This window comes from Piliocolobus tephrosceles, chromosome 1, assembly GCF_002776525.5.
Source record: "Piliocolobus tephrosceles isolate RC106 chromosome 1, ASM277652v3, whole genome shotgun sequence".
NCBI lineage: Eukaryota > Metazoa > Chordata > Mammalia > Primates > Cercopithecidae > Piliocolobus > Piliocolobus tephrosceles.
In genome coordinates this window covers 30,471,939-30,499,154 of record NC_045434.1, presented here as the reverse complement: position 1 = coordinate 30,499,154, position 27,216 = coordinate 30,471,939, and the positions used below count along the sequence as shown (strand labels likewise).

Sequence of the window (27,216 nt, the reverse complement as noted above, 5' to 3'; positions counted from 1 at the left end):
TCTAGGAAAGGATTAGCCAATTAACAGGATGCCCTTTGCTCCTCAGGACACAGTGATCTGAGGATGAGTCTGATTGCAACAAGGTTGAGAACAATCATCGGACGCAACTAATTGGGTGAGTACCGAATAACTCGGTGATTAAGAGCACAGGGAACAGCACTTCATAGACCTGGGTCTGAATCTCAGTGTGGCTAATTACGAACTTCTCTGTACCCTTTTTCATTGTAAAATGGAGATAAAAATATCAACTCCAAAAGACTGCTGTGAAGCTTAAGTGAGATAATGTACATAAGGTGCAGGACCTGAAAAAGTATGTGAGTGGTAGTCGTTCTGATTATTCCTCACTTCTCTTGAAGGAGTTGCTAAGTGTCTGGCACACTGTTAATGTTCAGTGAAGGCTGGCTATCACTACAGGTAATGCGGATTAGAGGTCCATTTAAGAGTGTGGCCGGGTGCAGTGGCTGACACCTGTAGTCCCAGCACTTTGGGAGGCCGAGGTGGGCGGATCACAAGGTCAGGAGTCTGAGATCAGCCAGACCAACATGGTGAAACCCCGTCTCTACTAAAAATACAAACATTAGCCAGGCGTGGTGGCGTGCACCTGTAATCCCAGCTACTCGGGAGGCTGAGGCAGGAAAATCTCTTGAACCTGGGAGGAGGCGGAGGTTGCAGTGAGCCCAGATTGTGCCACTGTATTCATGGGTTAGAAATCCAGCTCCTCCACTTCCTAGCTGTGTGACTGTGAGCAAAATTTTAAGCTCTGTGCCTCACTTTTCTTATTTTTAAAATAGCAACAGTATCAGAACTTCTTTCATAGGGTTGGCATGAGGATTAAATGAGTTAATATATACAAAGTGCTTAGAACAGGGCTTGGCAAATACTAAGTGCTTAGTAAGTGCTACCTATGAGGTGCAGGACTTCCCTGACAAAGGACAGCTGGTTAGAACAGTGACATATACCTAGAGACATGATAGGGTGTTATCTTGCAGCCCATTCTATCTTACATTTATGTCTACATAAGGGACCCTTATTGTGACATTTTCAGAACGTTAATGTTATTCCTCAAAAGTCTGGTTTCTAGCTCTCTTTCAAGGAGGGCCTTGTGGGAATCAGACCTATAACTTCCTGAGAATGAAACACCAGCTTGTTTAGTTCATACCAACAGAATGTTTAATAATCAAATCAGTTTAGAACAAAATCCCATGTTCTTTTTTAAGAAATGCATTCATAATAAAATTTGGAAATAAATAGCTTTCTTCAGTTTACTATTGTAGGGGAAGGAGAGACGGGGATTACATTTAGCTTTGAAGATGAACTCTGAAACTTTTTCTTTGCAAGAAACAATGATAAATGAAAATATAGATTTGAAGAAAGACCTTGATGAAGTACTAGTTATCCATACTATCATTTGGAAAAAACTATATACTAAAGTGAAAAAATAAATTTATATCATGCTTGATCTTTACAGTACTTTTTTAATATTCACGTTTGACTTTGTGCTATACTTTTCTGTATTTTACAAAGATTCCTAAAGCTAATTCAGTCTTCCATATCCCCTGAAGACTCATGACTCAGCCAGTGCATGATGGCACTCACCACCTACAGCTGCTGTTCTTGAGGAAAAAGGGGCCCACTTTGACCAAGTTGGTCCAGGGGTGTCTGCCAGCCCACCAGCTCTCCAGTGGTGTGATCTGTCCTTCCACAATTTAGGAATGTATTATGTACAAAAGTTTGAGACTCCTAATTTTCTTCATTTGTGAAATCTTGACTCTGAAAGTATTTTTTCATGATTATATGACTAATTTCACTACCCCTTAATCTAAGTGGCTTTTCTAATTAGAGTCAGGTCTAATCTATTTAATAAAGTAATGCCAATGGAGGCTGGTAGCTAATGAAAAAAATCCTTAGTTTTTTTTTTTTTGTTTGTTTGTTTTGAGACAGAGTTTGGCTCTGTTAGCCAGGCTGGAGTGCAGTGGCACGATCTCGGCTCACTGCAACCTCCGCCTCCCAGGTTCAGGTCATTCTCCTGCCTCAGTCTCCCGAGTAGCTGGGACTACAAAATACAAAAATTAGCCCACCACCATGCCCGGCTAATTTTTGTATTTTTAGTAGAGATGAGGTTTCACCACATTGACCAGGCTGGTCTCGAACTCCTGACTTCAGGTGATCAGCCCACCTCGGTCTCCCAAAGTGCTGGGATCATAGGTGTGAGCCACCATGCCCAGCCAACCCTTAGTTTTTATACAGCGCATTATAAAGTACTATAAGATTTATGCAGGCTGGGCGCGGTGGCTCACGCCTGTAATCCTAGCACTTTGGGAGGCTAAGGCGGGTGGATTGCCTAAGCTGAGGAGTTCGAGACCAGTCTGGGCAACACAGTGAAACCCCGTCTCTACCAAAATACAAAAAATTAGGTGTGGCAGTGTGCGCCTGTAATCCCAGCTACTCAGGAGGCTGAAGCAGGAGAATCTCTAGAATCTGGGAGGTGGAGGTTGCAGTAAGCCAAGATCCGCACCACTGCACTCCAGCCTGGACAACAGAGCAAACCTCTGTCTCTTAAAAAAAAAAAAAAAAAAAAGATTTATGCAGAGCAGCTTCATTTTATGAATTAACAGTCTATAGTTCAAACATATACTATATACATAGGAGAGTAAGGCATTGTTCAGCATCAACAGCACTGATGGTTGGAAGTAATTTTTCTTACCGCTTTACTGTGCTCTCCAGCAGTTAGTAGGACCACATCTTCCTCTTGGGTGTCCATTAGTCTTATTAATTCCAGTCTTTGCGATTCCATTATGAAGTTAGCAACTGGAGAATTCCAGTTTCTATTGGCGTTAAGGAATACAGGTAAGATTTCCTGTGTAAAAGAAGAAGACATATTCATGTTTTTTTTGTTTGTTTGTTTTTTAAACAGTGGGATTAATTTATCTTCTTATAGTACAAAGATTTCTGGTTCCCAATAGAAGAGAATTTAAAAGAGATTATCTCTATTATCTCCCTGAACCCATTCAAAGTGATACTAAGGGAATTTTATAAAGTGCACAGTGGCTCATGCCTGCAATCTCAGCACTTTGGGAGGCTGAGGTGGGTGGATCACTTGAGGCCAGGAGTTCAACACCAGCTTGGCCAACATGGTGAAACCCTGTCTGTACTAAAAATACAAAAATTAGCTGTGCCAGTTGTATGCGTCTGTAATCCTAGCTACTCAGGAAGCTGAGGCATGAGAATCACTTGAGCCTGGAAGGTAGAGGCTGCAGTGAGCTGAGACTGGGCCATTGCACTCCAGCCTGGGTGACAGAGTGAGACTCAAAAAAAAAAAAAAAAAAAAATCATTTCAACATAATGAAAAAAAGGGGGAGGGGATGAAGAATGGAGAATAATAGCAGATGACGGATTTCTGTGAATTTTTGGCAGATTGCAAGTGAACTGAGTAGGAATGATTAAAGAAGCAAGGTGCAGGAAGGTCTGGCATAAAGAACAATGGAGGCGGCCTCAGCACAAGAAGGAACTGATTTTACCCTGCAGAATTCTGGAGAGGCTCAGGACTCTTACGCCTTGAGTGCCTAGGATAACAGACAGCGGCCTTGCTGCTCATGCTAAACTAAACCTAACCATTTACAAAGCCTCTGTAAGGATCTCGCACTTCCAACCAGCTTTTTTCCTTTTTGAGACGGAGTCTCGCTCTGTCACCCATGCTGGAGCGCAGTGGCCTGATCTTGGCTCACTGCAGTCTGCCTCACGGGTTCAAGCAATTCTCCTGCCTCAGCCTCCCTAGTTGCTGGGATTACAGATGTGTGCCACCATGCCCAGCTAATTTTTGCATTTTTAGTAGAGATGGGGTTTCACTATGTTGGCTAGGCTGGTCTCAAACTCCTGACTTCAAGTGATCTGCCTGCCTTGGCCTCCCAAAGTGCTGGGATTACAGGCGTGAGTCACACTGCACCTGGCCCCAACCAGCTTTTAAAATGCCCCATTCTTGAATATGTACAGATAACCAACAATCACTGCACATTGAAGAAACATTGCAGCATTTAAAAAAAACAAAAAAAAAAAAAGACCAAGATAAACCCCAAAAATTAGTCCCAGAGAAAACATAAGTTAGGGACCAAAAGAGAACTTGAATCCTCAAAGGTATTCAAAAAGATATTTTATGAATAAAACCAGAATAAGATGCAGTGAAAAAAAGCTACTGGGAAAAAAAAAAAAATTCAACAGAAGACTTGAAGAAATCTCCAGGAAAATAGAACAAGACAAAGAAAATGGTGAAAAATGACATGCCAAAGAAAAGAGGTTAAATTGGTTCAACATACAACTAGTAGAAATTCCAAAAAGAGGCTAGAAAAAATGATGAGGTCAAAATAGTTAGATAATAAAAGAATTTTCTACACATAATAAAAGAATTTTCTACACATAAAAAGACATAAACCTTCATACTGAAAGGGCTCTTCAAGTGTGTAACACATTGAATGAAAAATGATCAAAAGGCAAACAAACTCTGAAATTTCCGAACATAAAGAATCAGAAGGCAAAAAGCTTCCAAAGAGAAAAAATCAGGTCTTCCAAAGAGAAAAAATAATGGAGTAAATTCACACAAGCATCAGAGCATCAGACTTCTCATCAGTAGCAATACATGGGAGAAGAAAGTAAAGCAATGCCTTAAATGTTCTAAAGCTGTGCTGTCTAGTGATGCACTGTGGCTATGTACATTTAAATTAATTAAAATGAAATAAAGTAAAAAGTTCAGCCCTTTAGTTGTACTATCCTATTTCAAGTGCTCACTAGCTGCATTGGCTAGCAACAACTATACTGAACAATGCAGACATAAAACGTTTCCATCATTACAGAAAGTTTTATTGGACAGCACTCTTCTAAGATGATATGGCTGTCAATTCAAAATTTTGCACTAAGCCAAATTATTATTAATCAAGGGTGAGGTTTTAAACATAAAGACATTTTGTAAGAACTCAGTAAGTTGATCTCTCACATGCTTTCTTAGGAAGTTACTTGACTACATACTCCAACACAAAAAAGAAAGAGGAAAACCTGGGATCCAGGATGAGTTACTTCAACTCAAAAGAATGAAGAAAAGGTTCAGAAAGACAGCTGAGCAGAAGGTACAGAGTAACTAGTTGAGGTCTGTTTATGTGAGCCTTATCTCTCATCACAGGAAGTTAACAAGGTTTAAATGAATTAAGTAAAAAGAAAAAAGTATGTAGAGATATTTCCAAAAACAGAGATACTCTGGCAGAATACTAGGATGGATGCGGCAGGCTAGAGCAAATGATTATTGCATTTCATCATTAATGCTTCTTTATTTTTTGAACCATGTCTATGCCATATGTTGCTAAAAACACATAAGATCTTCTAAAAGCAATTAGAAGCTAAATCAAGTTAAAACATTAATAAAAATAGTAGTAGTAGTACCCATTTCTTACATAAAAGTTCAGGAAATTAGGAAGGAAAAAGAAGAAGAAAGAGAACAATGAAAGAAGAAAATGTAATAATAGTCCCATTAACTGAAGGCTGCCAAAGTTAACCTTCAGGCTTATTTCCTGGTCCTATGGTTCTTAAATGCAGATTTTATATACTAATAAAATAAAAATAAACAAAATTGGAAGATAAAGGGTTGCCAATTTTTAATTTTATAAAGAAAAGGCATATTTCATCCCCCCGCTCCCCCGACCACCAACAGAGAAATAAAGGATAGTTCTTTAAATTTGTTTAACTTTATGAAAAGCTTGTTATATTGCCCTGACTTTTCTGATTTTATCTCAACCCATTTTGGAAACCACTATCCTAATCTTTTTTTCTTATATAAAAATCTACTTATTGTTCTTTGTGCTTGAAGTATGAGGCTTGGGAAATGGTGGTAGAGGTAGGTAGTCCATTTTCAATATACAAATACAATGTTTTTACATGGTTATAATCAGTATAAATATAATTCTATAGCCTTCTTTTCTTACATATCATTATAAGAGCATTATTCCTCTATTAAGTCTTAGAAAACAAGATTTTAAAAAGGAACTTTAATATTAATTCCTTTGACTATATCATACTTTATTTAATTACTCCCATATGGTTTCATTTTATTCCTGTTATCATACCTAAGATTCTTTCCTTTTTTTTTGAGACAGGGTCTCACTGTGTCACCTAGGCTGGAGTGCAGTGGCGTGAACATAGCTTACTGCAGCCTCCATCTCCTGGGCTCAAGTGATCCTCCCACCTCAGCCTCTCAAGTAGTTGGGATGATAGGTGTTTGCCACCATGCCCAGCTAATTTTTTTTCTGTTTTTTGAGAGACGAGGTCTCACTATGTTGCCCAGGCTAGTCTCAGACTTCTGGGCTCCAGTGATACTCCCACCTTGGGCTTCCAAAGTGCTAGATTACAGGTATGTGTTCCCGTGCCTGGCCGGATCCTTTCTTTCTTTATTTTTTTTTTTTAAGAGACAGGGTCTCACTCTGTCATCCAGGCTAGAATGCAGTGGCATGATCATAGCTCACTGCAACCTTGAACTCCTGGGCTTGTGAGTCTCCTGCCTCAGTCTCCCAAGTAGCTGGGACTACAGACAGACATGTGCTACTATGCCCAGCTAATATTTATTTATTTATTTAGAGACTGTGGCCCAGGCTGGAGTACAGTGGTGTGATCTCAGCTCACTGCAACCTCCACCTCCTGTGTTCAAGTGATTCTCCTGCATCAGCTTCTCAAAGTAGCTGGGATTACAAGTGTGCACCACCACACCTGGCTAAGTTTTTGCTTTTTTTTTTTTTTTTTTTTTTTTTTTTTGAGACAGAGTCTTGCTCTGTCGCCCAGGCTAGAGTGCAGTGGCCCAATCTCAGCTCACTGTAAACTCTGCCTCCGGGGTTCATGCCATTCTCCTGCCTCAGCCTCCTAAGTAGCTGGGACTATAGGCCCCTGCCACCATGCCCGGCTAATTTTTTTGTATTTTTGGTAGAGACGGGGTTTCACCGTGTTAGCCAGGATGGTCTCAATCTCCTGACCTTCTGATCCGTCTGCTTTGGCCTCCCAAAAGTGCTGGGATTACAGGCATGAGCCACTGCGCCCGGCCAATTTTTTTTTTCCAAGATGGAATCTTGCTCTGATGCCCAGGTTAGAGTGCAGTGGCACAATCTTAGCTCACTATAGCCTCAAACACCAGGCTCAAGTGATTCTCCCACCTCAGCCTCCTAAGTAGCTGGGACTAGGGGTGCAACAGGGGAGCATGGTGGCCTGAGCCTGTAGTCCTAGCTACTTGAGAGAGAGGCAGGAGCATTGCTTGAGCCTAAGAAATCAAGGCAGCAGTGAGCTATTATGGCACCACTGCACTCCAGCCTGGGCGACAGAATAAGACCACATCTCCAAAATAAATATATAAATAAAATAAAAAATAAATAAAGGCAGAAGAATGATCTGAAATAACAAGATGCTCAAAACTAATGATAATGATAGTTTAGTTAATAATAGTTAAAAATATTGAATCTCTATAAGGAAAAAACCACTCTAATTAACTCCTTACCTGATTAAAATGGTCAGCTGCAAATTTTCTGATGGATTCAATGTCTTTCCTTTTTAAGTATTTCTGATGAAAGAAAAATCAAAGTAAATTTGTCATTATGACACTTTGCTTCATAAACATGGTTATGCGATCAAATGACAAACAAATATATTTTGTGTCTTCCTATTACAATAGTAAGATTTAATAAAAATTCAATGCCTGGGCTGGGCACGGTGGCTCATGCCTGTAATCCCAGCACTTTGGGAGGCCGAGATGGGTGGATTGCTTGAAAGTTGGGAGTTCAAAACCAGCCTGACCAACATGGTGAAACCCCGTCTTTACTAAAAATACAAAAATTAGTTGGGTGTGATGGCAGATGCCTGTAATCCCAGCTACTCGGGAGGTTGAGGCAGGAGAATCACTTGAATGCAGGAGGCAGAGGCTGCAGTGAGCCGAGACTGTGCCACTGCACTCCAGCCTGGGTAACAAAATGAGATTTTGCCTCAAAAAAAAAAAAAAAAAAAAAAAAAAAAATCAATTTATGCTACCAAAGAACACATTTTTAAAGCTTGTTACAGTGCTTATTTTTTCCAGTTATGCAACTTTTTAAAATTTTTTTTCATGATGGAGTTTAGCTCTGTCACCCAGGCTGGAGTACAGTGGCGTGATCTCGGCTCACTGAAAACTTCACCTCCCAGGTTCAAGCGATTCTTCTGCCTCAGCCTCCCAAGTAGCTGGGATTACAGGTGCCTGCCACCACACCCAGCTAATTTTTGTATTTTTAGTAGAGATGGGGTTTCACCATGTTGATCAGGCTGGTCTTGAACTCCTGACGTCATGTGATCTGCCCGCCTTGGCCTCCCAAAGTGCTGGGATTACAGGTGTGAGCCACCGCCCTGGGCATGCAGCTCTTATTGCAAATAGCTGTGAATGTATTCCACAGAAGACCTTTTATATCTAATATGCAGGATAAATGTTCAACATGAATGTCTACAACTGAATTGTGAAAGAAAACTTTCAGATCAATAAAAGGATTCAGAATTTGATTATTTGAGGTTTCTTAAAATTCTATCTTTTTTGAAATTATCTCAAGGTCTTTCAAATGAGACATTATGGTTATCATGTTACATAACTTGGAAGTGATCCAAACACTTACACAGTTTGATGTTTTGGGGTGTATTCCCCCTCCCTTCAAGAGCATGATGTCTTACCCCTATGTGAGAACTTGGAGTCAACTCCCTCTTCCTCCCAGGAATGTTACCTCAAACCTTATCATAATACCCATGTGTGAATTACTGACCTCAACTACTGGACTTCAAAAATACATATAAACTTAAGAGTTCCGCAGACATTTTGATAGCACATGCTGTGACGGGATATACTGTCAACTGCTTCTCCTACAGCCAAGAGATGGGTGACACCGTTAGCCTTGGAGCTAATCTCCGAAGCCTTGCCCACCCACACTGGCACTGCCCTCTAGCATCGAGGGACCTTAGGGTAGTCTATACTGTGGTGGTCAAACCAGCTTCTCCCAAGAACTGCTCACATAAGAGTACACCTCAAACTTTAATCAGACTTTACTTTCCCCAGAGGACTATTTCCATCCTAATAGAGCAAGTGGACTTCAATAATTTTGGAACTCACTCGCTACGTGATTAATACACCTCAGCTACTGTTTTCCCTGTGAGGATTATTCATGTTATTCTCTCTCTCTTTTTTTTTTTTTTTTTTGAGACAGAGTCTCACTCTGTTGCCCAGGCTGGAGTGCAGTGATGTGATCTCGGATCACTGCAACCTCTGCCTCCAGGGGTCAAGCAATTCTCCTGCCTCAGCCTCCTGAGTAGCTGGGACTACAGGTGCCTGCCACCACACCTGGCTAAATTTTTATATTTTTAGTACAGACGTACTAAAATTTTTAGTACAGATCGTATTGGCCAGGCTGCTCTTGATCTCCTGACCTCGTGATCCGCCTGCCTCGGCTTTCCAAAGTACTAGGATTACAGGTGTGAGCCACCGCACCTGGCTCTTATTCTCTCTCTTTTAAGCATTGTGAACCTAAGAAAAAATTTTCTTTGTATGGCAATAAACCATGTGATTTGTGAAATCATGTTTTGTTTTAATCATCTTATTTCTACCATAAGCCATGCATCATTAACTATATTCATGCAGCATTTAACTAGGTATGGGAGGTATAAAAAGATGAAAACAGATCCACACTCCTGCAGTTCTTATATGTACTTGAGAAAGAACAGACAAACTTGAAATGGTGTACATAATAATAGGCAAAATATCATACTGAGCTTACCTGAACATATTTCTTATGCCTGGACTACAGTATGCACAATAAATTACTTTTTTTTTTTTTAAGATGGAGTGTTGCTCTGTCACGCAAGCTGGAGTGCAGTGGTGTGATCTCGTGCTCACTGCAACCTCTGCCTACTGGGCTCAAGTGATTCTACTGACTCAGCCCCCCAGGTAGCTGAGATTACAGGCACCCACCACAATGCCCAGCTAATTTTTTTATTTTTAGTAGAGACAGGGTTTTGCCTTGGCCTCCCAAAGTGCTGGGATTACAGGCGTGGGCCACCGTGCCCAGCATGACAATAAATTACATTTTACTGGATATATAAAGTAAATAAAAAGTAATGAGAGGCCAGGCATGGTGGCTCACACCTGTAATCCCAGCACTTTGGGAGGCTGAGGCGGGTGGATTACCTCAGGTCAGGAGTTCGAGACCATCCTGGCTAACATGGTGAAACTCCATCTCTACTAAAAATACAAAGAAAACTTAGCCAGGCGTGGTGGCATGTGCCTGTAGTCCCAGCTACTCAGGAGGCTAAGGCAGGAGAATCGCTTGAACCTGGGAGGTGGAGGTTGCAGTGAGCCAAGATCGCAGCGCTGCACTCCAGCCTGGGCGACAGAGCAAGACTCTGTCTAAAAAAAAAAAAAAAAAAAAAGAAAGTAATGAGACTGAGTTCTTACTCCATTCTGAATATACTGCTTACGTATCCAAATGAGTATAGACTTTCAAAATCACAATCTTATTTAAAATATAACTGGAATGCTTCTTATGAAATTACTTTTAAAGCAGATGTACTACCTACAGAAAAGAGGTGTGTACCGTTGCTTTAGTCAATGCTTGCTCAGCCCAACCATTCTCTCTCTCTCTTCTACCCCCTCTTCCCCTTCCTTTTTGCTTTTTTAGCTCCATCTCCTTTTATTTCTTTGTTATTAATGCAATTTAGATGAGAACTCTCAGAAGATCAAGAATCAACATGCAATGGCCATGCTGGCGCTGATACAGGGCTAAGAGATAGACAACTGAGGCTGCAGACAGAATACTACCTATTATTTTATGCTCACACAGTATCTACAATGAAGTACAGGAGTACTACATAGCATCGTTTATTACTTATTTTATTTTATTTTTTTTGAGATGGAGTCTCTGTCGCCCAGGCTGGAGTGCAGTGGCGCGATCTCCACTCACTGCAAGCTCCGCCTCCTGGGTTCACGCCATTCTCCTGCCTCAGCCTCCCGAGTAGCTGGGACTACAGGTGCCCGCCACCGCGCCCGGCCATTTTTTGTACTTTTAGTAGAGACGGGGTTTCACCGTGTTAGCCAGGGTGGTCTCCAGCTCCCGACCTCGTGATCCGCCCGTCTGGGCCTCCCAAAGTGCTGGGATTACAGGCGTGAGCCACGGCACCCAGCCTATTACTTATTTTTGAGACAGAGTCTTGCTCTGTTATCCAGGTTAGAATGCAGTGGCACAATCATGGCTCACTGCAGCCTTGAACTCTTTGCCTCAAGTGATCCTTCGACCTCAGCCTCCCGAATAGCTGGGACTACAGGTGTGAGCCACCACGCCAGGTAATTTTTGTAAAGACGAGGTCTGTGTTCCCCAGGCTGGTCTTGAACTCCTGAGCTTAAGCAATTCTCCTGCCTTGGCCTCCCACAGTGTTGGCATTATAGGCATGAGCTACTATGCCTGGCTGATAGCACCGTTTAAAAGGAGGGGGGGGAGGAGAAAAACACCCTGGATCTGGAATGTAAACTCACATTCATAAGATTTTATTGTTCTCTACTTATAGTTTTAGAAACACTTTTAGACTCTGTATAAAAATACCTATTTTTTTTTTTTCAGAGTTTTGCTCTTGTTACCCAGGCTGGAGTGCAATGGTGTGATCTCAGCTCACTGCAACCTCTGCCTCCCAGGTTCAAGCAATTCTCCTGCCTCAGCCTCCCAAGTAGCTGGGATTACAGGCACCTGCCACCACGCCTGACTAATTTTTTAGTAGAGATGGGGTTTCACCATATTGGCCAGGCTGGTCTTGAACTTCTGACCTCAAGTGATCCACCCACCTTGGCCTCCCAAAGTGCTAGGATTACAGGCGTGAGTCACCACGCCCAGCAAAAATACCTATTTTTATTTAAAAAGAATTGTTCTTTCTGAAGTTTAAATATGACAGTATTGAACAAAGTTACTTCCAAAGCATACATTCTAGAGAAACACAGAACTATACTTCACTTACTGCTCCTTCAGGGATACATATGGCTTTCACAGTTCCATGGGGCTTACTAAGTGCATCTTGAAGAAATCCAATCTCTGTGTTTCTGAACACATCACTGATATCTATAATCTGGAAAATGGGTAACAAAAAGAGATAACTAAATATGAAGTAATTTTTATCTGAAAACATTTTACAAACAAGATTTTAAAGAAGAGAATAGATCTTGATAATTTAACATTTATAGACTACATTCAAAGAGTGTTTACCATGGGTTAAGCAATATGACCAGTGTTTTACATATACTCATTCATTTAATCTGCATAAAACTATGAAGTTAGCACTCTTTATTATCCCTATTTCATAGATGAAACCAAGACACAGAAATAAGGAACTTGCCCAAGATGGCATAGCTAGTAAGTGGCAGAGCCAGAATTTAACCTAAGCAGTCTGATTTAAGAACCAGATTAAGATTCTAGGCTTGGCGCAGAGGCTCACGCTATAATCTCAGCACTTTGGGAGGCTGAGGTGGGCAGATCACCTGAGGTCAGGAGGTCAGTCTGGCCAACATGGCAAAACCCCATCTCTACTAAAAATACAAAAATTAGCCAGTGTAGTGGTACGCACCTGTAGTCCCAGCTACTCGAGAGGCTGAGGCAGGAGAATCACTTGAACCCAGGAGGTGGAAGTTGCAGTGAGCCAAGATCTCACCACTGCACTCCAGCCTGGGCAACAGCGCAAGACTCCGTCTCAAAAAAAATACAAAAAGAACCACTATTCCATATTACAAACGAAGAAACAAGAAGTAGTTGAGTTGGCAGCTATAAGTTGGTAGTTATGACTTTTTGTGTATTGTATTTTTTTCATTCTAAGAATTGAGCACTAACTATTCACAGACCAGGCAGGACTCAATTTCTAAAGAACGTGCACTGAGAACTGAGATATAGAAATGTCACCAGCATTATGGGGCTCAAGGGATATTGCTCTTTAAGAGCAAACAAGTAGAGGTCTGGTAATGAAACTGTTCTATATAAATTCTACCCCTGCCTTAAATACTTACAGATATTAATAATTTGAATAAACATTGTCATATGTTTGAGATTTTTATGGACCAAGGAAACTTAATAACTCCTTGGCTTTAAAAAAAAACTGAAAAGGAAAGAATAGTTATTTTTCCTTTCAAGTTACCATTCATATCCATATAATCAGTAACTTGCAAGTAATAAAAACTTTATAGCAAGAATGTTGCTCTTGGAAATGGATCTTGGAACATGATAGATAGAAAGCACTGTATTGCTAACATGCTATTATTCTCTCTTGCTCTAGCTCTGTAACAACAAAGGTAACAAGGTCACAAAAATATCCTCTAACAGTGTGTAACACTTGTCAATTTCAAAGTGGTTTAAAAAGACTGCAGGATTATTTGGGGACAGAGTCCTAGAAAAGTGAAGATAAGTACCTTCATGCCAAAGCGAGTGTCAGGTTTATCAGTTCCATAGGTGGCCAGCGCCTCAGTAAAAGTCACAGTGGGAAAAGGAACAACCACAGGATCTTTGTCATTGGGCCAGGAATATTGGAGCAAACCCTCAATTAAACTCTGGATCCCAGTCTGGTCTACAAAAGACATCTCTATGTCAATCTGAAACCAAAGTAACATATGGACACTAATTTAGCCACAGTATATACATGTTTATATATTTTTCTGCTTTCAAGTTACTATAGAATTTTGCACATAAATAATACATGCGGAGAGTATATTATTGTACATCTCTTTTATGTCAGACACTGTGCTAATGGCCTTACATACATTAACTTGTTTAGTTCTCACAACTATTGCATGGCTGAAGGCTCAGAGAACTAAGTTACTTATTTGCATATGTGCAATTAGTAAGCAGCAAAGCTACATCTGATCCCAGGTCTGTCCAACTCCAAAGCTCATAATTTTTTCACTTCAACACATGATTAAAATGCTATTGGCCAGGTATGGTGGCTCACGCCTGTAAACCCAGCACTTTGGGAGGCCGAGGCAGGCGGATCACGAGGTCAGGAGATCTAGACCATCCTGGCCAACATGGTGAAACCCCGTCTCTAATAAAAACACAAAAAATTAGCCAGACATGGTGGCACGCACCTGTAGTCCCAGCTACTTGGGAGGCTGAGGCAGTTGAATTGCTTGAACCCGGGAGGTAAAGGCTGAAGTGAGCCAAGATTGTGCCACTGCACTCCAGCCTGGGAGACAGAGCAAGACTCTGTCTCAAAAATAAAATAAAATAAAATAAAATGCTCTTATACAGAAAGCAAATCATAATAGCTTTGGTAAGTCCACACATTAGATTAAAATATCAATATATAAAATTATTCGTTCTTAATATATAAGAGATTTGTTTTAAGGATTTTATCATGAATATCAGAACATGACTTAAGGACTTTATCATGAACATTAGAACACTTTAGGAATTTCTGGCATTCCTTAGTTGCTAAACACATTCTTTATGAAAAGGACACATGCTCGCTTTGGCAGCACATATACTAAAATTGGAATGACAGTGTGGCCTCTGTGCTATCCAAGGAAAGAAAAAAATTTAAAAAAGGACACATGCAATGGATTAAAAAACTGAATAGTTTCTCAACTGCAGGTGAGTTTAATTAACTATCTGATGGATAAAATGTAATGAGAAGTAAAGTATTAATACTGCACTGGCCTTGAAAATACTATTTTAGGCTGGGCGCGGTGGCTCATGCCTGTAATCCCAGCACTTTGGGAGGCCGAGGCGGGTGGATCACAAGGTCAGGAGATAGACACCATCCTGGTGAACATGGTGAAACCCCGTCTCTACTAAAAATACAAAAAATTAGCCAGGCGTGGTGGTGGGCGCCTGTAATCCCAGCTACTCAGGAGGCTGAGGCAGGAGGATGGTGTGAACCCAGGAGGCAGAGCTTGCAGTGGGCCGAGATCACGCAACTGCACTCCAGCCTAGGTGACAGAGCAAGACTCTGTCTCAAAACAAACAAACAAACAAACAAAAAACAAACAAACAAAAAAACTATTTTCAAAATAGTAAGCCTGAATTTTAAGAAACAAGTGAATATAACTTTGTACCTGAGTAAATTCAGGCTGTCTGTCTGGTCTTGAACCTTCATCTCGATAACATCGGGCAACCTGAAAATATCTACAATTGAGAAATAGCATTAATAGAGTCATGATTCTAGGAAGACATATACACTTTTTCCCAAAAGTTTAAGGCAATGCAAGTTATAAAACAATGATACTTAAAAAATGTAAGAAGGACTGGCCATGGTGGCTCATGCCTGTAATCCCAGCACTTTGGGAGGCCGAGGCTGGCAGATTGCAACGTCAGGCATTTACAACCAGCCTGGCCAACATGGTGAAACCCTGTCTCTACTAAAAATACAAAAATTAGCCGGGCGCGGTGGTGTGCGCCTGTAATCTTAGATACTCGGGAGGTGAAGGCAGAAGAATCACTTCAACCTGGGAGGCGGAGGTTGCAGTGAGCCGAGATTGTGCCATTGCACTCCAGCTTGGGTGACAGAGCAAGACTCTGTCTCAAAAAAAAAAAAAAAAGTAAGAAATACTTTTATTTTTTATGACACTTTAATAGAATTAGATATACAGCTGACCTATGAGAAGTTGTTCTAATATTGTTTTCAAAATAAACACCAGCATCTCTGGATGTTCGTACATTAGACTGGCATGCAAATCAGTCCATGCCAGTTCTTTTTATTAAAACATTTTTTTTAGTCCATGCTTCTTCATATATACTCTTTTGCTTTGACCAAAGTGAAATACTTACTGTACCATGGATACACATGAGACTTTCTGTGTTATGCCATTCCAACTCTCATCTTCAACTGCTGAAATGTAGCTCTGTCCTCAAAGGTCTAGCTCACAAAGTTTTCTAAATTTCCTCAAACAATGTAATTTTAAAGCTTGTAATTTGCAAATCTCAATACATTTACATTTGGTTTATATCACAGTTGGTTTTATTCATTATCCTGTTCTGGCTTACTAGCCTTAACACCTTGAGAGCAGAACCTATTCTTTTTTGTTGTTGTTGTTTAAATCCCCCCTCACATCTATTAGCACAGAGCTTTGTACGTAGTGGCCACCCAATAAACCTTTAATAAAGGATTATTACGAATTATGAGGGTATTTTATAAGTATTCTCCAAACTCTCAAAAATTTTCTATCCTTCTCTTGAGAACAGAGAGGATTTTGTGTTTCCTTTTTTCCCTTTGTTTTTCTCTTTTCCTTCTCTGACAACTGCTACCATAAAAAAAAGCTCACCTGTCTAAACCGCCAACCATCAAAAGTTGCTTAAACTGTTGAGGACTCTGAGGGAGAGAATAAAACTTTCCAGGTTCCCTGGATGGTACTAAAAACTCTTTGGCACCCTTTCAAAGAGAGAGAAAAGACAGATTATTAAAAAACAAAAATAAACCCAAGATATAACTGACTAGTAGAAGCTGTTACTTCAGTTTATCAATGAATGACTAAAGAACAAAGTTCCTACAATGACAGAGATAATTTCCCACTTATCTTTGAGTCCCTAAAAAGACTTGCACATCATAGGCTTTAAACACCATTATACGTGATAGGTGTTAAGTTTATACTTGAGGAATTGAATTTCCAATTCTGTTACTAGATGAATGAATTTTGTGTATCATTTCCTATCCAAGTAATTCCTAATTGCATTTCCAAATTAAACTGTAGTTTTATAATTTCATAGACTGTATAAATAGAGTAAATATTAATGTTTAGAAATGTCATTTTTTTTTGAGACAGAGTCTTGCTCTTGTCACCCAGGCTGGAGTGCAATGGCACAATCTTGACATGCTGCGATCTCCGCCTCCCGGGTTGAAGTGATTCTCCTGCCTCAGCCTCCCAAGTAGCTGTGATTACAGGCGTCTGCCACCACCACACCCCGCTAATTTTTGTATTTTTAGTAGAGACGGGGTTTCACCATGTTGGCTAGACTGGTCTTGAACTCCTGACCTCGTGATCTGACCGCCTTGGCCTCCCAAAGTGCTGGGATTACAGGTGTGAGCCACTGCCCCTGGCCAGAAATGTCCATTTTTATTTATTAAAAAGAATTTCTTTTTGAGAGAGAGTCTTGGTCTGTCACCCAGGTTGGAGTGCAGTGGTACAATCTGGGCTCACTGCAAACTCTGTCTTCTGGATTCAAGTGATTCTCCTGCCTCAGCCTCTCGAGTAGCTGGGATTACAGGTTCCTGCCACTGCACCTGGCTTTTTTTTTTTTTTTGAGTTGTTGTCTTGCTCTGTCTCCCAGGCTGGAGTGCAATGGCATGATCTTGGCTCATTGCAACCTCCACTTCCTGGGTTCAAGCGATTCTCCTATCTCGGCCTCCTGAGTATTTGGGACTACAGGTGCCTGCCACCATGCCTGGCTAAATTTTTTTTTGTACTTTCAGTAGAGACGGGGTTTCACCATGTTGGTCAGGTGGGTCTTGAACTCCTGATCTCAGGTGATCCACCCACTTCGGCCTCCCAAAGTATTGGGATTACAGGCATGAGCCACAGTGCCCGGCCTAATTTTTGTACTTTTAGTAGAGACGAGGTTTCACCATGTTGGCCATGGTTGGCCAGGCTGGTCTCTAACTCCTGACCTCAAGATCTGCCCGCCTCAGCCTCCCAGAGTGCTGAGATTATAGGTGTGAGCCACTGTGCCTGGCCGAAAAATGTCAATTTTTAATATATGAGAGATTTATTCTTTAATTTTTTTTCCTCTTCCATTTTTTTTTCTTTAAAGAGATAGGGTCTTGTTGCCCAAGCTGGTCTTGGACTCCTGGAATCAAGTCATCCTCCTTGCTTCAGCCTCCCAAAGTACTAAGACTACATGTATAAGCCCCTGCGTCTGGCCAAGAGATTTGTTCTTAAAGAACCAATTCATTGACTGGGTGCGGTGGCACACACCTGTAATCCCAGCACTTTGGGAGGCTGAGGCAGGTGGATCACCTGAGGTCAGGATTTTGAGACCAGCCTGGCCAACGTGGCGAAACCCCATCTCTACTAAAAAAATACAAAAATTGGCCGGGCGCGATGGCTCATGCCTATAATCTCAGCATTTTGGGAGGCCGAGGCGGATGGATCACGAGGTCAGGAGATCGAGACCATCCTGGCTAACATGGTGAAACCCCATCTCTACTAAAAAATACAAAAAATTAGCCAGGCATGGTGGCGGGCACCTGTAGTCCCAGCTACACAGGAGGCTGAGGCAGGAGAATGGCATGAACCTGGGAGGCACAGCTTGCATTGAGCCGAGATCACACCACTGCACTCCAGCCTGGGTAACAGCGAGACTCCGTCTTAAAAAAAAAAAAAAAGAAAAAGAAAAAATACAAAAATTAACAGGGCATGGTGGCACACACCTATAGTCCCAGCTACTTGGGAGGCTAAGGCAGGAGAATCGCTTGAGTCTAGTAGGCGGATTCAAGTGACAGAATGCTGACAGAACGAGACTCTGTCTTAAAACAAACAAACAAACAATTTATTAATGATTTACATCTTTAAACCTCAAACAAGACTGGGCAAGGTGGCTCACACCTGTAATCCCAGCACTTTGGGAGGCCGAGGTGGGTGGATCATTTCAGGTCAGGTGCTCGAGACCAGCCTGGCCAACATGGTGAAACTCTGTCTCTACTAAAAACACAAAAGTTAGCCGGGCATGGTGGTGCATGCCTATAATCCCAGCTACTCAGGAGGCTGAGCCATGAGAATCGCTTGAATCCAGTAGGCAGAGGTTGCAGTGAGCTGAGATCAAGCTACTGCACTCCAGCCTAGATGATGGAGTGAGACGCTGTCTCAAAAAAAAAAAAAAAAAAAAAACCCAAAACAAACCAAAAAACAAACAAATAAAAAAACTCAAAGGAAAGAATACTTATGTGGAATAAAATGGTTCTGACTCAAAATACCCAAATAATTTTCTCAATTCTTCAGAAAAACCTAGTTAATATGACCATCCTGAGGCAGTAAATAAAATAAAAGTGGACCAAGTGAATATAAAGGCAAAGTGGTCTAGCTTTATAACTAATAGGACATATTTAATAGACTGATTGAAGGAATATACATACCCCTGGGGTCCTCTTAAACAATGTGGGGGTTTCTATATCCACAAACCCTAAAAAGAGACAAACATTATCACTTAATAGATAGGAATGTGAAATTTGTCATATATGATGTCCACAATATAGTACAACAAATCTGAGGCTTCCCTTTAATTAAGAATTTTAGCTGAAATAAGCTGCCAAGCCTACTGGTGCTGGTTTCTACAAATCTAAGAAGGAAACTGAAGATTTTCATAAATACTATTCTGTTCATAAAGCATACTGTCCACATAAAATAATTCTAAATATTTAATGGATTCTTGTCTACTGAACTATTCTGATTTTTAAAATGTTCTATTAGTGTACAAATGTAGCAGAAAAAGTCCAGGACTGAATGAGATGTCTAGTTTAATTCACATGACATTTTGAGCTCCCAATAAATGATGTATGCACATGATAAAGAATTAAGAAAACTGGCTGGGTATCGTGGTTCATGCCTGTAATCCCAGCACTTTGGGATGGCTAGTGGGAGGACTGCTTAAACCCAGAAGTTTGAGACCAGCTTGGGCAACATAATGAGACCCTGTCTCTACAAAAAATTTTTAAAAATTGGCTGGAGGCCGGGTGCGGTGGCTCAAGCCTGTAATCCCAGCACTTTGGGAGGTGGATCACGAGGTCAGGAGATGGAGACCATCCTGGCTAACACAGTGAAACCCCATCTCTACTAAAAATATAAAAAATTAGCCAGGCGTGGTGGCAGGTGCCTGTAGTCCCAGCTACTTGGGAGGCTGAGGCAGGAGAATGGTGTGAACCTGGGAGGCGGAGCTTGCAGTGAGCCAAGACCACGCCACTGCACTCCAGCCTGGGTGACAGATCGAGACTCCGTCTCAAAAAAAAAAAAAAAAATTGGCTGGGTATGGTGATGCTTGTCTGTGGTCCTAGCTACTTGGGAAGGTGTGGCGGGAGGATCACTTGAGCCTAAAAGGTTGAGGCTGCAGTGAGTTGTGGTCATGCCACTGCCCTTTAGACAGAGCAAAACTCCATCTCAAAAGAAAAAAAGAAAAGAAATCTTATAGAAAAAGCCAAAGGGCTGTCCTGCCTTTGATAATGATGGAAAAATACCATCATACATTAATCAATGTAATAGCCACTATCATCTTTAAAATAATGTTAACTTTTCTTCAAAAACTATATTACACATTGAGTGAATTCCAGACTTCTGGCAACATCTGACCTGATGCTAAGGAAAATATACAATAAAACTGCTGAATAAAATAGAAGAAATGCTAAAAAGCTTCAAAGAGCATCCAGGCATTTCTCTTACCATGCAGATTACAGAGATATTCCCGCATCTTCATGACCATCTGGGACCTCAGTCGCAGGTTATATTGCATTTGGAAACTACGCAAGTCTAAGTAGCGATACTGCAACCGAAGAGCCTCTGTTTTCTAAAGAAATTGAAAGATTTTTATATTTAAATATTTTTCAATATTAGAAAGGTATTATCTTTAGAAATAGTTTGAATTTTCAAAAACTTTAGCTCTGTCTTTAGTTTCTATCGTCAAGTAGCCCACTGTATGCTGTTAATTCCTACAACTTCTAAGTTTGTCAGTAGTGCAGATTTTACATTTTTTTACTATTCATTATTATTAATATCACTCTTCACTGACTGAAATTTGCCTACTTGACTAAAAAGTAGCTCCATCAACCCCTTAAACTTTGGCAAAGAACATTCTAAATTATAGTAATCCTACTTATATTTATATGCTTGGGAAGTCAAGAGTTGCTCTAAGCACACATTTTGTCACTTAATAGGTATAGGATCCCCTGTCCCATTTGGCCATTTCTAAGCTAGACATAATTTCCTTTCAAATGTTAAACAATAGCAACAAAAAACCTGAATAATATAACACCTCAAGTTTTAAAGAGAGAATCACATTTTAATCTGTTGGAAAACACAGTCTAGGTGTTTAGGGACTGCAACAGTTTATTGAACTGTCACTATTTCAGAACAGTTTGTCAAGAGTTTGTACAACTAAGTGAACACTTCATGATGTGTCTACAATAAAATGTTGAATTTTGTAGAAGTTCAAGTTTTCTTTAAAAAAACTCTGAAAATACTTGACTAGTTATCAACATTTTCTAGATGCTCTATTTTATTAATAACAGAGGATGGTACCTTCATGAAGTCCTTAATTTCAAAGGGCAGCTTCTTGCAGGCATTCAGAAGTTCAGCTGTTTTAACTTTGATTTCAATCTTACCTGTTGGCATTTTCTTGGAGAGTGAGAAAGGAAGTGTTTTAAAAATTACTCATCAGGATATACACAAAATACACATTTGTAGAACATATGCATTTATTTACATATGGAAAATGTGCAAAGTCCTTCTAGTGTATAGTGTATAGTATAAAGCATATGTGTCTGTGCATGATTTTGACATTCTTATGCATATCTGTGGCTGATGTGTTCAGACATCAACAAATGTCATGGCATATCCTTGCAGTTTGATACTTGGGAGGCTGAGACAGGAGGATCACTTAAGCCCAGGAGTTCAAGAGCAGCCTGGGCAATACTGCAAGACCCCTGTCTCCAAAGAAAAAAAGGGCGGGGCACGGTGGCTCACGCCTGTAATCCCGGCACTTTGGGAGGCTGAGATGGGCAGATCATGAGGTCAAGAGATGGAGACCATCCTGGCCAACGTGGTGAAAGCCTCTCTTTACTAAAAATACAAAATTAGCTGGGCGTGGTGGCATGCGCCTGTAGTCCCAGCTACTTGGGAGGCTGAGGCAGGAGAATCGCTTGAACCCAGGAGGCAGAGGTTGCAGTGAGCCGAGATTGTGCCACTGTACTCCAGTCTGGTGACAGAGCAAGACTTAGCATGCATATTTACATAGATGTGTGTGTTTATAGTCAAGATTTTGAAATCTGTCAGTTCATTTGTAGAATTTATTCAACTTTAGTGCCTAATGTCCAGTCATGTGTTGCCAGAATGTGTACACAGAGAGTATAAATGCATACAACAAAAATTACACAGTTATCTTCGAAACTACTTACTGGATTCTCCTGTCCTGCAGGACGGGAAGTGACTGTACCAGACACTCGCACCACAGATTCCACAGGGGCTTCACATAAAATCTTCTTCACAGAGGCTGCCGACTACAGAACAAGGGGGAAAAGAGTTCTGAGAAACAAATGAACTTACAGGAATCTTCAGTAATTGTAAGTCTATGGTTTTAAAAACATTAATAGTCACAGCTTAATTACCATAAAGGCTGGGACTGCTCCTTAATGACTTTATTACCAAATTTAGTAAAAATTGCATCCCCATTTTGACTCTATATAATACAGCAAGTAAAGCTACTAGTTAAGAGCTTTACAAAAACTTTCCTTAAAGGAAAATAAGGATAAGAGTGACTATTATTAGTGTAAACAAGTCCCACATACTTGAAAAGCAATTGTCTCCAGGGTTAGTCTTAGGGACAGTTAAATCCAATAGCAATAATGAGTCAAAGTCAAAGGAGTTCTCCAGGGTTAGCTATACTCGTCTCTGGATGTTGATCCCTAAAAGATAATTCACTGCTCTTTATTTCAAAGCTTAAGAGCTGAATAATTAATATTTTTCTTAGGCATACAAGCATTAGTAAAAATTACAATAGAAACCAATCTTGCCCAGTAAGTATGATAGAAGTTCTTTATTTTATCTAATTCTTTAATTTTAATTTTTTTTTTTTTTTTTTTGACACAGGGTATCACTCTGGTTGCTGAGGCTGGAATGCAGTGGTGTGATTTTGGCTCACTTCAGCCTCAACCTCCTGGGCTCAGGAGATTCTTCCAATTCAGCCTCCCAAGTAGCTGGGATTATAGGTGCACGCCACCATGCCCAGCTAATTTTTTGTATTATTATTATTATTATTATTTTATGTATACTTGTTTTATTCATAATTTGTCATGTTCTGGGATACCAAAAGTAATAATGGCTGAACTTAACAAAATTTTTAACCTCATCTCAATATCCACTGATCCATCTCATTCAATGGTAATAGTCAATGTTTTCTAAAGGAACATAAAAACAAACATGCACACAATTGCACGGTTTTCATAAAGGTCTATTTCATTATTGGTGGGTAGCGCATTTAACAGTTAAATACATTTAAATAATGTATAGGTGACTGCATGACTGCAGCATTGGTAACTAGATAACCAATTCAATTAGAAACCAGCTAACAAGGAACTGTCTAAATACTTAAAATACAGCTCTTGTTGAGATCATCCTTTGTTTTGATCATCTTCTTGGGGGGAAAAAAGCCTGCTGCTGGTCACAATGTAAATATATTAAGGCCAAATCTTCTGATATCCATTCCCAAAGGTATCTTTCAGCTGGATTAAGCCTCCAACTCCAGGGCGAGCCCAAGCTTGTGGCCTCCAGCATTAATGCTCTTTCCGTCTACCAGAGCAGAGAGTGTAAGCTTCACACCAGGCCTCAGAGTCTGAGTGTAGCCTACTCCAATTAAGCTAGAGTTGTTGACTTTTGCAGAAATGGAAGCAGTGGGATCCAACTGATATTTAGCTGCAATGCCAAAACGAGTGCAGTTGGTACCTGATGTCCAAGCAAGGTTTACTGAAGTGTCAAGATCTTCATATACTTTCTGATAAATTGATCCTCCAAATTCCGTCCCATCATTCACATTAGTGTGTAGCTGGAAGTCCCCAGTCCTGTAGCCCACTGCAAAGTTATTCCTTGTCAGCTTTGATTTGGCACTGTCAAAGGTCATCTGGTACCCAGCAAGCCAGCCCTCATAACCAAAGACAGCTGAACCATGGATTGCAGGTCCAGCAAAATCAAAGTCAACATCACAACCAAGGTTTATACACTCCCTCTTGTAAGAGGACTTGATTTTACCACTTTTCTTTCCTGTGTTTGGTGAGAAGGTAGTATCAAATGTCAGTTTCAAACCTTGACAAATCTGGTCTTCAATTGTGATTTCTGTTCCCAGAGTGTTATCAGTGTTCCACTTTTCTGTGAAAGTCAGACCATACTCACACCACTTGTATTTGGTCTCCAAGGTCCCAGTAACTTTACCAGTGTCTGTATTAGATGAACCAGATGTTGAAAATTCCATGCCACTGCAAGACTTTGTTTTCACATCCAGTTTCACCAACCCAAAACCAAATCCTTTGTTGAAAATATCTCTGGCAGCTTTGCCAAGGTCAGCATATGATGGAAGAATACACATTGGCCGCGCGCAAGTCTGTCCGTAGGTCGCCATGGCGAGGCCGTGGGAAGAGAGGAATCTGGTGGTCTCCTGAGGGGGGCCACAGCCACCGCTCCGCTAGCTGCTGAAGCCGCTCGTCACGCTCCCGGTCGGGCTGCAGCTGCAGCGGCTGGAGGGCGAAGTGAAGGAGACACCGTTCCGCCCGCCGCAACCCTGTCCTCCTCCAGCCAGCGTATTATTATTATTGTTTTTGAGATGGAGTCTTGCTTTGTCGCCCAGGCTGGAGTACAGTGGCGCAATCTCGGCCCACTGCAACCTCTGCCTCCTCCGTTCAAGTAATTCTCCTGCCTCAGCCTCCTGAGTATCTGGGGTTACAGGCGTCCACGACCACACTTGGCTAAATTTTTGTATATTTAGTAGAGACAGGGTTTCACCATGTTGGTCAGGCTGGTCTTGAACTCCTGACTTCGACATTCATCGGCCTCAGCCTCCCAAAAGTGCTGGGATTACAGGCGTGAGCCACCACGCCTGGCCAATTTTTTGTATTTTTAGTAGAGATGAGGTTTCACTCTGTTGCCCAGGCTGGTCTCAACTCCTATACTCAATCTGCTGGCCTCGGCCTCCCAGAGCGCTGAGATTATAGGTGTGAGCCACCATGCCTGGCCTTGAATTTTTTAACTAAAAAAATTGTTTTTTCATAATATCACTCTGTCATATTGTATCTAATTTCAATGGTAATTAAATTAAATACTTTTTGAGCAGTTAGTACCTTCACATGGCTTCAAATTCAAAGGGTACAAAAAGATACAGTGAAAAGTTTCCCCCCATCCTTGTTTTCAAGGCCCTCAGTTCCTTCCCCCAGTAGCACCCAATGTTACCAGGTACTTAACTTATCCTTCCAGAGACATTTCATAACATATATACAAGCAAATCCACACACACACACACACACACACTGCATATATATCACTGAATATATGTTCTGCCTCCTTCCCCTAGTTTTTATACAGAAGACAGCACTAGAGTGCTGGAGTTTAATAGCTGCTCTTCTGTATACTCAAGAATACCAGTTCTTCACTTAACAGTACTCCTTGGATTTTTTTTTGCTATTAGAATAGAACTTCTTCATTCTTTTTTGTATGGCGGAGCAGAGTATCTTATTGTAAGAATATACATTATTTTTTAAGCCAGTCTCTTATTGGAGGACATGTGGGTGGTTCCCAATTTTTTCTATTAAAAAGAATCCTGAAATGAATATCCTTGTACATATGTCATTTTGTATCTGTATAAGTCTAGATATAAGATAATTTATCAGAAGTGAAATTAATGGCTCAAAGGATATATGCATTTATAGTTTTGATATTGCCAAATTGCTCTCCCTTCAGCTAGTGTCAATTTGTATTCCCTCCAGGAATTGAGCACCTGCTTTCCCAAACACAGTGTATTGTCAATCTAACGTGTTAAAAATGACAATTACATGCAGTTTTAATTCACATTTCTCTACCTATGAGTGAGGCTGGGCATACTTTCATTATGTCTACAAGCCATTTATATATTTTTTTCCTCTAAAGGTTTTGTTCATATCCTAGGTTCATAATTCTACTGGGTCACTGGTCTTTTTGCCATGTCTTAACATTGCCTATGATATTTTTCAGTTTTCATTAACAATAAACTTCTGAATTTAAAACCTCTAACATGTTCATCCAACTACTTAGCTTACCCTAGCCACAGCATCAAAGAGGCTTTTAGATAATAACAGGAAATTTTCTATTACCTCATCCTGGGGAATGACAACTTGAACAAGCCCATGGAAATCTCTTAGGACCAAGAATGTGTTTTGCCTGATTAAGGGGAGGGGGAAAAAAAAGGAACATTTTAAGATAAAATCTCTAAGTCCAAAGTTTAAGCAGACAAAATAAAAAACAAAAATCCATGCAATTTTTCATGTTTCTTTTTTATGATAATTATGTATTTTCTTTACATTCATACAGTTATTTATGTAGCTCACTGATGAAAAACATTGTTTTTTATTTCAGTTTCAATTTTTGTCTACTTATCTGATATATTAATCTTATACAGATGGCTTATTAATGAAACATTATTATAGATGAACAATTAAAAAAATTTTTATTGGCTTAAGTCCTTATTAGAAAATTCTATTAAATTTGGAAACTTTGCACATAGTAAAATCCAAAGATAATATTTTAGCACAATGGAAACATCTGATGGATCATTTTTGAAATACGGCAATATAAAGTCTTTTTCTAAAAAAAGATACAATCTAAAATTTTCTGGAAGAGTTCCAACTACTAATTTAATACCTCTATGAATCATCAAAAGGTCCCAGAAATGCCAACCTCTATTTCTCATAGTGTCCTCAGCACCAGGAACAGGTACAGAAACCCTCTTCAGATTTGGGTTCAGGAAACAAAGTCACTACACTTATGGGAAAACTATCTACCTACTTGGGACAAACTCCTTTTTTTTTTTCTTTTTTTTTTTCTGAGACGGAGTCTTGTTCTGTTGCCCAGGCTGGAGTGCAGTGGCACGATCTCAGCTCACTGCAACCTCTGCCTCCTGGGTTCAAGCAATTCTCCTGCCTCAGCCTCCTGAGTAGCTAGGATTACAGATGTGCGCCACCCCGCCTGGCTAATTTTTTTGTGTTTTTAGTAGAGATGGGGTTTCATCATGTTGGCCGGGCTGGTCTCGAACTCCTAACCTCGTGATCCGCCCGCCTCGGCCTCCCAAAGTGCTGGGATTACAGGCTTAGGCGCCAGGCTGGGACATATTCTTTAAAAAGGTCATTGGTCGGGCACGGTGGCTCAAGCCTGTAATCCCAGCACTTTGGGAGGCGGAGATGGGCGGATCACGAGGTCAGGAGATCGAGACCATCCTGGCTGACACGGTGAAACCCCGAAAC

At 40.6% G+C, this 27,216-nt stretch overlaps 1 protein-coding gene and 1 pseudogene across 2 annotated transcripts in view; both read right to left on the bottom strand.

Moving 5' to 3' along the window:
• The window catches only part of DARS2 (aspartyl-tRNA synthetase 2, mitochondrial), a 34,958-nt gene that overhangs the window by 5,305 nt on the left and 2,437 nt on the right, over nt 1–27,216 (bottom strand). The window contains exons 3-13 of the mRNA XM_023207185.2: nt 26,071–26,137; nt 22,138–22,239; nt 21,263–21,358; nt 20,408–20,531; nt 19,111–19,157; nt 16,307–16,413; nt 15,101–15,170; nt 13,460–13,639; nt 12,025–12,132; nt 7,517–7,579; nt 2,705–2,857 (exon numbers count right to left, since the gene is read on the bottom strand). Coding sequence (XP_023062953.1) covers nt 2,705–2,857; nt 7,517–7,579; nt 12,025–12,132; nt 13,460–13,639; nt 15,101–15,170; nt 16,307–16,413; nt 19,111–19,157; nt 20,408–20,531; nt 21,263–21,358; nt 22,138–22,239; nt 26,071–26,137 — 1,117 coding nt within the window. The remainder of the gene's footprint in view (nt 1–2,704; nt 2,858–7,516; nt 7,580–12,024; nt 12,133–13,459; nt 13,640–15,100; nt 15,171–16,306; nt 16,414–19,110; nt 19,158–20,407; nt 20,532–21,262; nt 21,359–22,137; nt 22,240–26,070; nt 26,138–27,216) is intronic.
• LOC111539354 lies at nt 22,999–24,526 on the bottom strand (annotated as a pseudogene). Its single transcript, XR_002730645.2, has one exon. The product of XR_002730645.2 is annotated as a voltage-dependent anion-selective channel protein 2 pseudogene (transcript).